Below are 14,782 nucleotides of genomic sequence, written 5' to 3' on the forward strand. Positions count from 1 at the left end.
AAAATTATGCCAAGATATAGTTACTTCTATCCATCCCGTAGTGCAAAGGTCTCTTGAGGTAACGTTTAAGCATATCAATTGAACTACTTTTGATGGCAGAGGGATGAGTGAGCATGTGGGCTTTCAGGGCTGAGAGGTAAGTCTAAGAGTTAATTCATTGTTCGCCAAAGGTCAAGGAATAGTTCAGTGGTATAGTTCTTCCTTTGTTAGGATGAGTACTATCAAACAAATGTACTGAGCGCCTGATTACTGTGCCGAAAACTTAAGCTTTTGTCAAGCAGAAAAAAAAAGAGTTTATTGATAAAAGGAATATAAGTTGCAATATCTTCTTTCCTAGTTAATTTTCTTGAGTGCGGTCTCCTGAAGGATTTAAAGCAGACTTCCTATTCAGGGAGCAGAGGCTGCCAGAGTCTTTGTTCTGATTTACACTAACTAGTTAATCCTCTGTGCCCCAAACCTATAAGTTTGAATGGTTTCATGGCACTTATGTACAGGAACTAACTACAAAATCCCAACTATATTGGATGCCCAGCATCTAGCGTGTGGCATGCGCAGAAGTGATTCAAATCCAAATTTGGGGCTGGTGATGAGTCGGTGCGCAGGAGTTCCACATTAAGTCACAATTGGCTTTGTGCTGGAGAGCGCATAGCATTTGGTGTAATCAGGCCCAGAGGAGAGCTAGAGTTTCTTGTAACAACAACACAGCACCTGATCACCCAGTTGTGACCGAAGAGGACTCTTGTGATCCCAGACTAGAAGTGTCGCCTTGTCGTGATGTCCATCCAAGAGAAGATATCCACAGCAGATTTGATGGAGAGCCTTCGGGAAGAGCTCACCTGTTTTATCTGTTTGGACTATTTCAACAGTCCGGTGACCACCGAGTGTGGGCACAGCTTTTGCCTGATGTGTCTCCTCAAGAGCTGGGAGGAGCATAACACACCTTTATCTTGTCCCGAGTGCTGGAGGACTTTGGGAGCCCCTCATTTCCAAGCCAATGAGCGACTGGGGAGACTGGCTAGCATTGGCAGGCATTTGAGATCTCAGGTCCTGCAGAGTGAGGATGAGCAGAGCAGTTGTGGGAGAACGCCAGGAGCCAGCAGGGTGTTCTCTGATGATGAACAGAGTGTAGTTAATTTCTCAACACAAAGTCATGGCATGAACAGGGCATATTTCTCCAACGAGGCCGAGGAACAACACAAAGTAAGTTGACTTGCTCAGTGGCAACCTCAGAGCGCAGAACTGGTCCTTTCCCTTAATTCTCATAGTAGTGGTCTTTGTTGGTGATAGCCATGGGCATATATCTTCAGAATAGCACATCACACACTGGCGCTTGGATCTTACTTCCACCGTTTCTTTGAGAGTCTCAGTCGTCTTCTAATTGTTGGCTACTGGCCAATCAACGTGTTGTTAAACTAATATGAGAGGCAAATCTTTACAGCATACAAGAGCACAGTATCTAGTGACTAGTTTTCCTGATCTTTTCACCATCGGGTACTCTGCCAAGGGGTTTCTTTCTACTGCAGGAAAAACTCCAGGACATCATCAACCTTTTACGGAAAAAGAAGAAGGAAGCTCAGGCCATACTGAACCACGAGAAGGAGCGAGTGATGCTGTGTAAGGTCAGTGTCTGTCTGATATTGGGCTTGTGTGTGAGATGACTGGTGAAACATGAGGGAGAGAGGACCACTGTGAGTCCTGCCTTGGGGCTGCCTGGCTCTGTTTATTCGCCTGGGGACAGGACAGTTCTGCTCAACTTCTCTCATCCCAGGTAGATTTATGTTTCCTTCTTTATCTTCCTTGGTTAGCTGCTGTGATGAATCTGATTAATACTATTTAAAATACAAGCAACAGATTTGAAAGACAGGATGGAAGCCGGTTTTAAAAGCGAGTCTCTCAAATGCTTAGGGAAAAACTGTATGCAAATTAAAAGCAAGTAAAGCAGAAGGGACAATAATGGCATAATAGTAGATTGAATTGTACTGGAACGAATGCCTAAGGTTAGTCACAGATTTGGATTTCAATTGCCTAGCAGTTAAAGCGAAGAATTAAATGTTTAATATGGCACAGTGTAGATATTAGGGCTGGGGAGGACAGAACCTACATAAAAGCTATAGGACAAATATTTTAACTCTGTGGGAGGCACGTGTGTGTGTGTATACAACCACGCGCGCAAGCGCGCGAGTGCACACACACACACACACATACACACACACCTACCTATTTCCTCATGCATTTGAAGTGAATATTTGAATTTCCCAAAGACTCTGAGGACTTTTGTTCATTTGAGGCATCCTCTCCCTGAGTAACCGAGGCTAGATTCGAACTCATGATTTACCTTTTCCTGTCTTAGGCCCCCTAAGTGCTGGAATTTCAGGTGTGCTGTACTACCATTCATGACAGACTTTGAGTTCTTTTATCTTATTTGTTTTGGGAGACATGATCTTGCTGAATGATCCTGGCTGGCCATGAATTCGCTGTGTAGATGAACAGGCTGACCTCAAATTTTGCGTCCATCCTCCTGCCTCTGCCTCTGCCTCTGCCTCCAGAGTACTGGTTTTACATTCATGTGCCACCACGTCAGCTTAGATCTAGAACGTAATGGTAACTTTTTGTGATGTATTCCTTGCATGTTATCTGATGCCAAGTTTATTTTTAAAATCAATATATGTCTAATAATGTACACATTCATCTTTCACGTTTACTCTTTTTGAGTTTCATTTATTTTAATACATGTTTCCTTTTAATTTTAATTTTCTTTTCAGTTTTTTTCCTCTTTTAAATTTCGTTTTATTTTTACCGGGTGTAGTGGCACTTACCTTTAATCCCAACACTCTGAAGGCAGAGGCAAGTGTATCCCTGAGATTTCAAGGCTGCATAGTAAGTTCCAGAACAGCCAGAGTTACATAGCCAGACCCTGATTCTAAAAACAAAACAAAACAAAAAGCAAGAGACCAAACTTTTTAATTTTATATTTTCAAACAGTGCTGATTACTACATGTCAGACTTTGTAATTCTTTTTTCTTTTTTTTTCTCCTTTTTTTTTTTTTTTGGTCCGTTTGCAGTAGAAAAGACAGTTCTTAGGTTAGAAAATCTGATAGTGTTGATTACTGTGGCTGTACACATATTTCAAAACTTTGCTCTTTATCCACCTAGTCAATATAAGGTATGCGTTCTAGGAGTGTTTCTGTTGCTAACATTGTGTGTGTGTGTGTGTGCGCGTGCGCGTGCATAGGCCCGAGCGCACGAGCATGCTCGAGCATTGATGTGCACATGCAATAGCAGGAGGAGACAAAGACGTGTAAGCAAGTCGTCCTGTCGGAATATATGAAGATGCACCAGTTTCTGAAGGAGGAGGAACAGCTGCAGCTGCAGATGCTGGACAAGGAGGAGAAACAGAACATGAAGAAACTGAGAGACAATGAGATCCACCTGACCCAGCAAGTCAGACGCCTCAACAAGATGATCGGACGGATAGAGTCCACCTGTCAAAACTTGACCTTAGAGTCTTTTGAGGTGAGGCAAAATTCAGGAGGATGACAGGGAAAATGAAGGAAAAAAATATGCACAGTGACCCGCAGTATTTCAATCCATAGGAATTTATATTTTCCGGTTTTCATCTGAAAAATAAGTTCTGCGTCAAAAGTAGTTTTCCTAAGGAATTGATTTTTCTGGATATGATATATTCTTTAAAAGGAGGAGAAATCAAACAAAGGGGGAAAAGACAAGCTCAGAGATGACTGTAGTTTCTTCTGGAGCTGCCTGTGCAAACTCAGCTTTGTTTAGTAATTCATTATTTATTGGTAGCTAGTGTGGATGGTCAATTTAGTCTCCTCAAAGATCTGGGGAGGGTGAGCAAGAGTGTCACAGCCTAGAAGTGATTGTCATCTACAAAACAGATCTGGAGTAGCAAATATTTACTAATTAGACTCATGGCAGTTAAGGATATCTGTTGGTCCTACAGCTAAGAGGGGGCAGAACCCATGTGTCCTTGTGCCAAGCCCACTGTTCCATCTTTGTTTACTTCCTCCCTAAGGTATGGCACTCATAATATCCCAGTCATAAGCCATGAGAACCACCTCAGCTTCACGTTCACTGACGCTCAGATTCTGCAGAGTGCTGTCTAATTCTTTGTCTTCTGAATGACTAAACGACATCAAAAAACAGAGCATAGACTTGGTCTCAGCTCTCGCTGAGTCATTTTTCTGAGTCATCTGAGTCTCGCCAAGTCATCTCCGGTTCTGGGACATGACATTATTTTTTTTTAAAGATTTATTTATTTATTACATATACAGTGTTCTGCTTGCATGTATACTTTCAGGCCAGAAGAGGCCACCAGATCTCATTACAGATGGTTGTGAGCCACCATGTGGTTGCTGGGAATTGAACTCAGGACCTCTGGAAGAGCAGTCAGTGCTCTTAACCTCTGAGCCATCTCTCCAGCCCCGGGACATGACATTATTATTTGGCTTCATTATGAACAAGAGAAAGGGACTTAGAAGTCCCAGTGTTCTTTGAGCCATATATAGGCTGCTAATGGTTGCATAGGGGTGGGAGAGACATTTTTTTCAATGAGGTAGTCACTAGTAAGATGCCCATGTTTTGTACATAATCTCTAACCCATGCCCCCATAAATAACCCTAACTAAACTCATTGGGTCATAAACAAACAAACAGGTAATGTGAGTAGAATTGCCGACACACTGGGAAGAGGAAGGGGTTGAATAAGAGGACAGATCAAAACCCCTTATTTACATATATGTATACATCAAAATATATTATATCCTCGTGTAAAAGTGTCAGGATGCAATCCATTATTATGCATAATGAATTTATGCAAACAAAGTTAAAACACATTTTAACAAAGACTTTAAGAGACAAGAGATTGTTTAGTGGGTAAGGTCACTGCTAGCAAGGCTAACTACCTGAATTCTGTCCATGACTGGGATCCATGTGGTACAAGGACAGACTCCATTAGCTGTCTTCTCACCTCCATATTTGTGCTGTGGCCAGTCACTTTCCCTATATACAAATAAGATGCTATTTTCTTTTTAAAAAAATCAAAAGCATGGATGTGAAAAGAGAACAAATGATTTTTTGGTCAGTGTGAGAATTACCTCATGTTCATCAAAACCCATCCTTAGGAGAAGCTGGGACTTTATACTCTTCTGCCCTGTCTGTCACACCCTCTCGCGGTGTGCTAGGACCATGGAAGCAGATTGTGTAAAACTACCAAAAGACTGTGATGAAAATGGATTTGGTGCTCGCTAGTGATTGACATGAGCAGCTAGTAACCTTCTTGTCTTTCCTTCCTTAGGAAGTCAGAGGAGCCATGGATCGGTAGGTTTCTATCACATCTCCAGCATGTGGCACATAGGGATCTAGTACTGATGAAATGGTGATGACGTGGGGATGAGGATGTGGATGTTGTTGGGGAGAGATGATATGGATCATGAGGTTGGACCAGGCCATGTAGCATGCGTCAAGGAGAGAATGAGGCTGTCTTTTCTCTTGGAAGGTGTGAGTCACTGTTGCTCCAGTGTCCAGAGACCACCGTCACGGAGCTGAGCCTGTGCCGTGTCACTGGGATGAGGGAGATGCTGAGAAAATTCAGCAGTAAGTCCACCTCCTTGTCACACGTCCAGGGATTTCCATAGTTAAGTTCAGCACATGTTTTGGGCACCACTGAGCTCGTGGGCAGCTTCTTCTACCATAAAATATTCTGATACAAGGGTCCCAGGTCCAGTATCCCTGAACTCGTGCTGAGCACCAAGTTACAAACACTGCCTGTGCTCGAGCCAAGAGGCAGAGAGCTTGCTTGCTGTTCTGTGAGGCTCTGCTTGTTGTGACTAGGTCTTTGGTCCTGCTTTTGCCTGCTTTTGTCACCTCGTTCTGTGATATGCACACACCACACACGCCACACACGCCACACACAATAATCCTCACGGAGAGGATCCTGCTTTGTCAGCTCTCTTCCTGTTAGGATAAACGCTGGTTTAAATGCTTTTGTTTTAATCTTTGTGTGCAGGCAGGCAGTGGTGTGTGTGTGTGTGTGTGTGTGTGTGTGTGTGTGTGTGCGCGTGTGCGCGCACACACACAGGTTTATGTTCCATGTAATGGATATAGAGGTCACATGACAACCTTGGGTTAAGTCTTTGACTCTTTGTTTGAGGCAGGTCTTTCTATTTGTCACACCTAGATGCTCTGGGAATATATTTGACTAGAAGCTGTCTAAGTTGGATTGTTATCTGTAACGGTAAACTAACACCATTATTCAAAGATGGGGGTATGTGTAGCCTGATTCATATTGGGATGGGGGAGTCCTGAAGTTACTAGGTGCATTGATTGGAGAAGGGGTGTGTACACAGTGCATGCAGATGAAGGAACTAGAATGTCCAAGTACATTATTACAGGAGGGTCTATATGGGAACAACTCAAAACCAAATGGGGTCCTAAACCTGCCTGCTTTTTTGCCTGCTTCAATGAGGGCCAATGATCCCATCTGGGGTTAGTGAAATTTTGGAGCCTTTCATGGACTTCCTCACAGGTGCGTGGAGATAAAGTGCTCCCAGTAGCTCACATATGCTTTATGGCATTGTCACCTTGGTGCTAACACACACAAAGCTGCATTTGACCACGGTGCACTGAAAAATAGGAATTAGAAGTTTGCTGTTATAACAAGCAATGATTTTGTAATCTTAGTAAAATTGACCTCTTAAGGATTTTATTTTTCTTTTTAATTTATTTTTATTTAATTGTCATGCATTTATTAAACAAGGCCTCATACATCTTTGGCTGGCCTAGAACTGCCTGTGTAGTCAAGGGTGACCTTGAATTTCTAATCTTCCTAATTTCACTTCCCGAGTGCAGTGACCACAGGTTTGTTTAACCACACCGGGTTTTGTGCAGTGCTGGGGTTTGAACCCAGGGCTTCGTGCACATTAGGCAGGCATTCCACTAACAGTGCAATGCCCCCAGGCCTCCTTTCAAATTGATTTTCTTTTTTTTTAAATATTTGTTATTAGCTGTGTGTATTTATGTGGGCCTGTGGGGGGAGGGTACACATGAATTCAGGTACCTGAGAAGGGTAAAGCTGTTAGGTCCCCTAGAGATGGCATTTCAGGAAGTTGTGAGCCACCAGATAGGAGTGCCGGGGATATAATTCAGGACCTCTGGAAGAGCATCATGTACTTTTAACCATAGAGTCATCTTTCTAGCCCTTGTTATATTTATTTATTTATTATTTGACAGAGTCATGCTATGTAGCCCAGACTGACCTCAAAGTTATGGCATCTTCCTGCTGCAGCCTTTTGAGTATTGGGATTACAGGCCTGTGCCATCTTGGCTTGGGTTAACTTTTAAATTTTTATTATCATTACAACAATTATTACAGCATTGGGGATTGCACCCAGGGCATTGTGTATTGTAGATGCTAAAGAAGTACTCTGTCCCTGAGTTATATCTCTATAACATTTTTTAGAAATTAAATAATAATTAATTGTAATAATGGAGACAAGGTCTCATAGAACCCATGATGGCCTCCAATTCACTATGTAACTGAAGATGACCTTAAATTCCTGCTTCTCTTGCCTCCACCTCCTGAGTGCACAGATTATAGATATATGGCCACCATACCTAGCCAATATGTATATATTTATATATGTATATACACACATATATATTTAATAAAACTATAGTCATATATATTATGTATTTCATACACATGAAAAATTATGATTGATACAATGATGAAATGCAATAATACATAGAAAAGCAGGATTTGCATTTAGAAAGAGTCCAACAAATGTTAATGAACAATTTAACAAATGTTAATTAGCAAATGTTAATGTCTCTCTCTTTTCCAACTGCAAAAATTCTGCTATGGCTAACAGCAAGGGCATCTTTGTATGGACAGATAACCTAAATTCTGAAACTGTCTTCTCTAGAAAACCAATTTCCTTACACTTCCAGGTTCCTCTAACCCTGGCAAGTGTGCAGAGTCTCTGCATGTGACTATTCTATCTCTTCTGATAGCGAAGGGGGCAGACAGGGTCTTATTATATATACCTGGCTAGCCTTAAACTCATGGCGGTCCTCCTGCCTAAACTTCCTAAATATTGGGATTACTGACACATGACACCAAGTCTAACTAGAGATGGACTTTTTTCTTTCTTTCTCTCTTTCTCTCTTCCTTTCTTTTTCTTTTTTGGAGACAGGGCTTCTTTGTAACCCTGACTGTCCTGGAACTTGCTTTGTAGACCAGGGTGTCCTGGAACTCACAGAGATCTTGCCCATACCTCCCAAATGCTGGGATTAAAGGTGTGTGTCACTACCACTAGGGTGGACTTTTTTCTTTTCTAAAGAATGCTATCTCAGCAGATCTACTTCAATTACATTTAAAAACATTTTTGTTTATTTTGAAATAGGGTCTTATACTATAAACCAGGCTGCTCTTGAACTCACTACGTGGAGCAGTTTGGCTTCAATCTTGGTTCTGAAACCAGATATTGCTGTGTAGCCCAGGATATCCTTCTATTTACCTTGTAGTCCAGGCTGGATTTGAACTCATACACTCTTGTGTTAGGTTTATAAGTGCTGGAATTGCTTGCCTAGCTAACACCCAAATTACATTTAAAGAATAGATTTAGCTGGGCTTGGTAGTTGTGCCTAAATCCCAGCACTGAAGGTGCTAACACAGGAGAGAACTGCCAAATTCAAGACCCAGCCTGGGTTGCTTAGTTATGTTTTATCTCAAAAACAAATAAATAATAATAGGGCTAGCTATTAAGGATTTAGTTTAATATTAACATATATGGGTGGTTTCCAAGGATGTCCAACCATTCATTCTTTTCTCTTCTTGCAGCAGATGTAACTCTAGACCCAGCCACAGCCAATGCCTACCTAGTTTTGTCAGATGATCTGAAAAGTGTGAAATATGGAGGAACCAGACAGCAATTGCCTGACAACCCAGAAAGATTCGATCAGTCTGCCACTGTGTTGGGAGCTCAGATCTTCACCTGTGGGAGGCACTACTGGGAGGTGGAAGTGGGGAAGAAGACTGAGTGGGAAGTGGGCATCTGCAAGGACTCTGTGATCAGAAAGGGGAATCTCCCCAAACCCCCTGGGGACCTCTTCTCACTCATAGGGTTAAAAATCGGTGATGATTACAGTCTCTGGGTTTCATCACCTTTGAAAGGTCAGCATGTCCGAGAGCCTGTGCATAAGGTCGGTGTGTTCTTGGACTATGAGTCTGGACATATAGCATTCTACAACGTGACGGATGAGTCCCTCATTTACAGCTTCCCATCGACCTCTTTCCATGAAGCTCTCAGACCCATCTTCTCCCCTTGTCTTCCAAATGAAGGAACAAACACAGACCCTCTTATCATCTGTCACATCTGAGGGATGTGCCCTGAACCTTTGAAGACAGAGCAAGGACCAGCCTAATCATTGAGATGGTTAGTGCATTCAGAAACCTTCACAAATCAAATAATCTGAAAAGGAAAAAAAAAAGAAGAAAAAGAAAATCCTTTCTCCCCCAAGACTTCCCACCAACCCAGTTCTGCGATGAAGAGTCAATTAAAAATCTATTCAACACCAAGAACTAGAAGCCGATACCCTGACTTAACCCAGTCTGTTCACTGAGCTACCCTGTGTGTGCTGGCCACTCAACATACGTACTCCTCTTTGACCTGTCAGTCTGGCATAGGCCAGGTTGAAAAATACACATCATTTTTTTCAGTCTGTTTATTTGCTTTTCTAGCACCGTGCATCTTGTGTTTTTATCTAACATGTATAGATAACATGCTTATCTGCATGGTCCCCTCAAGAGTGAGTTCCTCCATCTAGAGTGGGTGATGGAGACTTAGGATTCAGCCTCCTCTAGAAACCTACGTTTTCCCACAAGGCTTGAACTACTCATCCCCAGGAAGGCTTACAAGTTTAGGATGCCGTTTAGATTTGCTATGGTCATCATCAGACGATTAGTGTTACTATTATCTTAAGAGCCTAGAATTTTCTATAGATTATTGCTGATAAAGGTCTGGTCAATAAACCTATTAAGGCAATGGACACCAAATGGCTTGGGGTTTTCACTGTGGGTGTTGGCTATACTTGATAACTTTCTGAGAGCAGAAGTCTTTTCGTCCCTGGAAGGTGGATGTTAGCCTTTGCCATCTCAGAATGCCAGGGCCTGGGGGGATGACAGTGAGTTCAGACGGAACTCCTTTGAGTGGTCATACCACCTGCTAAAAAGAGGCCTGCAGACATGAATCCCATTTTGTGGTCTCAACCTTTGGCATTTTTCTGTCCCTCTTTTTAAAAATAGAAATCTACCTTACGTTGAAGAATGTCACCAATCATAATGTCACAGAAAAGACAAGTCAACTGATAGGTCTTGACTACCACACAGCTGCCTAATTAAAGGTTTTCAGGGGGAAAATGTCATGGGTTTTGTCTAAAATAGAAACTAGATGTGTGTGTGTGTGTGTGTGTGTGTGAGAGAGAGAGAGAGAGAGAGAGAGAGAGAGAGAGAGAGAGAGAGAGACTTACTCTTGAGCCGGGCACAGCGGTACATACCTGTGATCACTGTAATCACAGTGTGAATGGAGGCAGCAGGAGGATCAGAAATTCAAATTCAGTTTTGATTACACAGTGAGTCTGAGGCCAGCCTAGGCTTCATGGGACCTTTTTTCAACAACAACATCAACAAAACAAACTCTATTTACTCAGCGTGCAAGACCCACGTGAAGTCAGTAAAGGATTTGTATTATGGGTCACGATCGTCCCCTTCCTCGACCTAAATATACTTTCTCTTTTAGTGTGATACATTTCAGCTTTGTGCCCCAGAAAGGGAGGGAACAGATATGAAGAACCAGCTTTAGATGCTAGAAAACACTCGCTTCTCTGTGTTTATATTTGCGTTTTCCTTCTGTCACCATACATAGTCCCAGTTGATGACTGGGGTGGCATCATATTTAGTGACGGTCAGATTTCTTTCTCATTTACTATCAAAATAAATAGTTTTTTTTTTTTGAGACAGGGTTTGTGTACTCCTGGCTATCCTGGAACTTACTCCGTAGACCAGGCTCTTCTTGAACTTGTGTATCCTCCTGCTGCCTGCTTCTTCCTCTCTGTCTCTCTGCCTCTCTGCCTCTGGGATTAAAGGTGAGCAGCACCATGTCTGGCCCCTTGCCAATTTCTGTATACAGTATTCTGCCTGCATGTATGCTGGCACACCAGAAGCAGGCACCAGATCTCATTACATATGATTGTGAGCCACCATGCGGTTGCTGAGAATTGAACTCAGGACTGCAGGAAGACAGTCATCTCTCCAGCCCTAGAAAGTGACCCTCAAAAACTCAGGCTGTCCCTGGGTGGGCTTATACCACCAACCTTTTGGTTAACAGCCCAGAGCACTAATCGATTGTCCCACAGAGATGGTGACTCCAATTTCTGTTGTCATTCCCTTACTGTGAACATTTAGAATAGCTCTATTTGTAGCTGTTCCAAATGTACACAAATCTTTGAGTGTGTCTAATGATCCCCAGGTGTGTTTTCTGCAAGCCAAACGGTGCCTGACAGACCCCATGGCCCTGTACAGATGCTCCAAACAGGCTTAGGTAGCCCCAAGGATTTTACTCATCATTGTACTAACGGAGCAGAAATCACAAATCTTAGGCAAGGAGAAGAGTATGCCCTCTGTTCCATCTTCCAGGAAGGACTGCCTGGTGTGGTGGTGCACAGCTTTATCCCAGCACTCAGTAGGCAGAGGCAGGTGGATTTCTGCGAGTTCAAGGCCAGCCTGGTCTACAGAGAGTTTCAGGACAGCCAGGGCTACATAGAGAAAGCATGTCTGGAAAAGCATATGTATAACCCAAGACAAGACAAGACAAAATCAGAAGGTTTAGTGTAAAAACTTGGAGTATGATTCTTCACGAAGCATTTCGACTCTCACAGAGTGATCTGCTCCTTGGAAAAATGAGAAGCACCTATATTGTTGGTTTTCCTCGGCCCTGCAAGTGATTACTTCAAAAAAATTTTCAGAAAAGACTCAGGAAAAGCACAGGATATTCATAAAATATAGAAAATGGCATCAAGGCCGGGCGATGGTGGTGCACGCCTTTAATCCCAGCACTCGGGAGGCAGAGGCAGGCAGATCTCTGTGAGTTCGAGACCAGCCTAGTTTACAGAGCTAGTTCCAGGACAGGCTCCAAAGCCACAGAGAAACCCTGTCTCGAAAAAAACAAAAAAAAAAAAAAAGAAAGAAAATGGCATCAAATCATTTGGCATATAAGAGGGAACACAGTAAAAGTCAGAAAAAGAGAAAAAAAAGAACGTGTGGGTTAGTTTTTCATATTTTACAGAAGTCCTTTTGACCAAGCAGGCATAGTGGCACACAACTGTAATCTCAGCGCTTCGAAGATGTGAAGGAAGGAGGTGAGGGATGGAGAGAGAGAGAGAGAGAGAGAGAGAGAAGAGGAGAGACTCACCATTGTCTAGGATGCCCTGTAATAGATTTTAATTGGCTTCTGGTATGAAGCAAGTTTTTATGAGGTTCGAAGCTCATGCAAATGAAATAATTTAAAAGATTAATAATAAAAAAATTACCAATAATAAAATAGGGTCAGAATCTCTAGCAAAGGAGTGGCCTGACGCTTATTACCTTTGTGTATATCCATTTCTGGTTAGCCAGGTGCAAAAATAAGGTAGAGAGGCCGGGCAGCAAGCACCCTAGCCTCCAGCTGCAGCTCTCTGCCTACTTACTCTACCACCCCAGGCTGATTTCTCTATCTTCCTGTGCCTCAGTCTCCTCAGTAAAAATGAGCTTGAAATGTCTGCCTCAAAGGCAACCATCAAACAACTACACTTGTGCGGAGAACATCACCTCCTTAACTCAGGAACTGTCAATCATCCATCCTTCCCTACTCTTTGTCATCCCCAGCAGCCAGACTGCTGCCTATATCTCACAGTGCTGATGAAGGCATCCCAGGCTCCTTGATTAGATGCCTTGGCTCTTCCCCCTTCCCCCACAGTCCTCAGGCTGCCAGTCCCTGAAACCCTCCTAGACAACAGACCTAGATCATCGCATTTGAGAGCTTGTTGATTTGAGTCCATGATTCTAATTTTGAAATTGTTTTCTTATTTTGAGGTAGACTCATATTCTAGAACCCAGGCTGACCTCTAGTTTTGACAATCCTCTTCCTCAGCTTTCCAGTGCAGAGACTATACACAGGAGTTACCACATCAGGCCTGATTGTAATTCTTTCTTCCTTGTACATTGGGAAAATTTCTGGAAAATTCTTTGGCGTTTTAGCTATTACTCTTTAAGTTGTCTCTTCTTTCTTTTCCTTCCAGTTCAAATGGTGTGATTGCTGCTATTCCTTGGCTTCACTGTGTTTTCAACAGTCATGAAGGAAGCACAAGTCTTAGTTTAAAGGGAAATTTCCTCTACCACATAATGTTAGACTTTGTTTTGGTGAGGAGCCTCTCCCCCTCCCCCCCTCTTTCTTTCTCTCTCTCTCTCTCAAAATTATATTCAGGGGTGGAGTAATGGTGCAAAGGTTAAGAGTACTTGCTGCTCTTGCAGAGGACCAGCGTTCAGTTTCCAGCAGCCACATGGTGGCTCACAACCCTCTGTAACTCCAGTTCCAGGGGGTCCAATGCCCTCTTCTGATTTCCCTAGGCACCGAGAACACAGGTGGTTCACATATACACATGCAAGCAAAATACATTAAATAAATGCATCTTTAAAAATATATTAAGCTTTTGATTAGTATACAAACCAGCCGGTTTCATTATGACATGTTTACACGTGTGTACACTTAGACTTTGCTCACATCAGACCTCATTTCTCTTTGACCACTCTTCCCTTGTCCCCTTCCTCTCACTAAAGAGTTCCGTGTTTGCTTTCTGTACAGCTTTTGGCAATGGGTGTGATTTTCCTATCCTCCATCAGTATGGAAAGTCAATACATAGTGTGCTCTGGAGAGACAAGAGTCTGAATAGTGCAAGGGTAGCGCTCTCTCTCTCTCTCTCTCTCTCTCTCTCTCTCTCTCTCTGTGTGTTTGGGGAGTATGCATACAAGTGTGGTGAGGGGCCTGTTGTAGGGAGAGATTCTTTTTTTTTCTAAAAAAATATGGAATGCGTCATGAACTTGCGTGACATCCTTGTGCAGGGGCCATGCTAATCTCTGTATCGTTCCAATTTTAGTATATGTGCTGCCAAAGCGAGCACGGGAGAGAATCTTCATAGGAGTTCTTGGCTCCCCTCCTTTTCCCTTCGGTTTGTGTCCCTCTCCTTCAAATTATCCTTCTTCTTGTCTCAACCCTCGCTGTCTTCCTGGATTTAGTTGCTTGTTTTTCAAGCCCTGTTTACAGAAGAGAGTTTTACGTGGTTTTTCAGGGTTCTTAGTTTCTGTCACTCCAGGACACCAGTGTCCTTGAAGTAGACTCTCAGAGAAGAGCTTCAGAAAGCTCACGGGAAGACCTCAGCCTGATGCGTTGAGATATTATCCCAACACAAGTCTATTTTCCTCCAGGAGAAACCAAGAGACCCTCCTGGCTAATCTAGAAGGATTCATGCTACTCTTACATCTATGCGGTTATATTTTTATAATGTGTTCTTGTAAATTAATGAACATCATCAAAAAACAGTTTAAAGTAATGTAAACACCAAGAGCCACGCCGCACACCGTGTCCTAAAGGTTGAAATTACTTTATTCCCTTGAGCTCTCAAGACTCTGGAGCTAGCGATGTAAGAGTCTGTCTTTCTTCTCAGTAGATCTG

General features: G+C 42.7%; 1 protein-coding gene and 1 non-coding gene across 2 annotated transcripts; one reads left to right on the top strand and one right to left on the bottom strand.

Annotated features, from left to right (window-relative positions):
- The first annotated feature begins 774 nt into the window (after positions 1–774).
- Positions 775–9,398, top strand: Triml1 (tripartite motif family like 1). Its single transcript, XM_041632555.1, has 6 exons — positions 775–1,200; positions 1,524–1,619; positions 3,283–3,513; positions 5,314–5,336; positions 5,515–5,612; positions 8,860–9,398. The coding sequence occupies exons 1-6, from the start codon at positions 775–777 to the stop codon at positions 9,396–9,398; spliced, it is 1,413 nt and encodes a 470-aa protein (XP_041488489.1).
- Positions 9,399–14,127: 4,729 nt separating this feature from the next.
- LOC121433893 lies at positions 14,128–14,231 on the bottom strand. The gene has a single exon (XR_005972370.1). It is a non-coding gene; the product is annotated as a U6 spliceosomal RNA (small nuclear RNA).
- Between the last annotated feature and the right edge of the window lie 551 nt (positions 14,232–14,782).

Source organism: Microtus oregoni, unplaced genomic scaffold, assembly GCF_018167655.1.
Source record: "Microtus oregoni isolate MIOR12 unplaced genomic scaffold, Mior012 000041F_ref0000270, whole genome shotgun sequence".
Classification (NCBI taxonomy): domain Eukaryota; kingdom Metazoa; phylum Chordata; class Mammalia; order Rodentia; family Cricetidae; genus Microtus; species Microtus oregoni.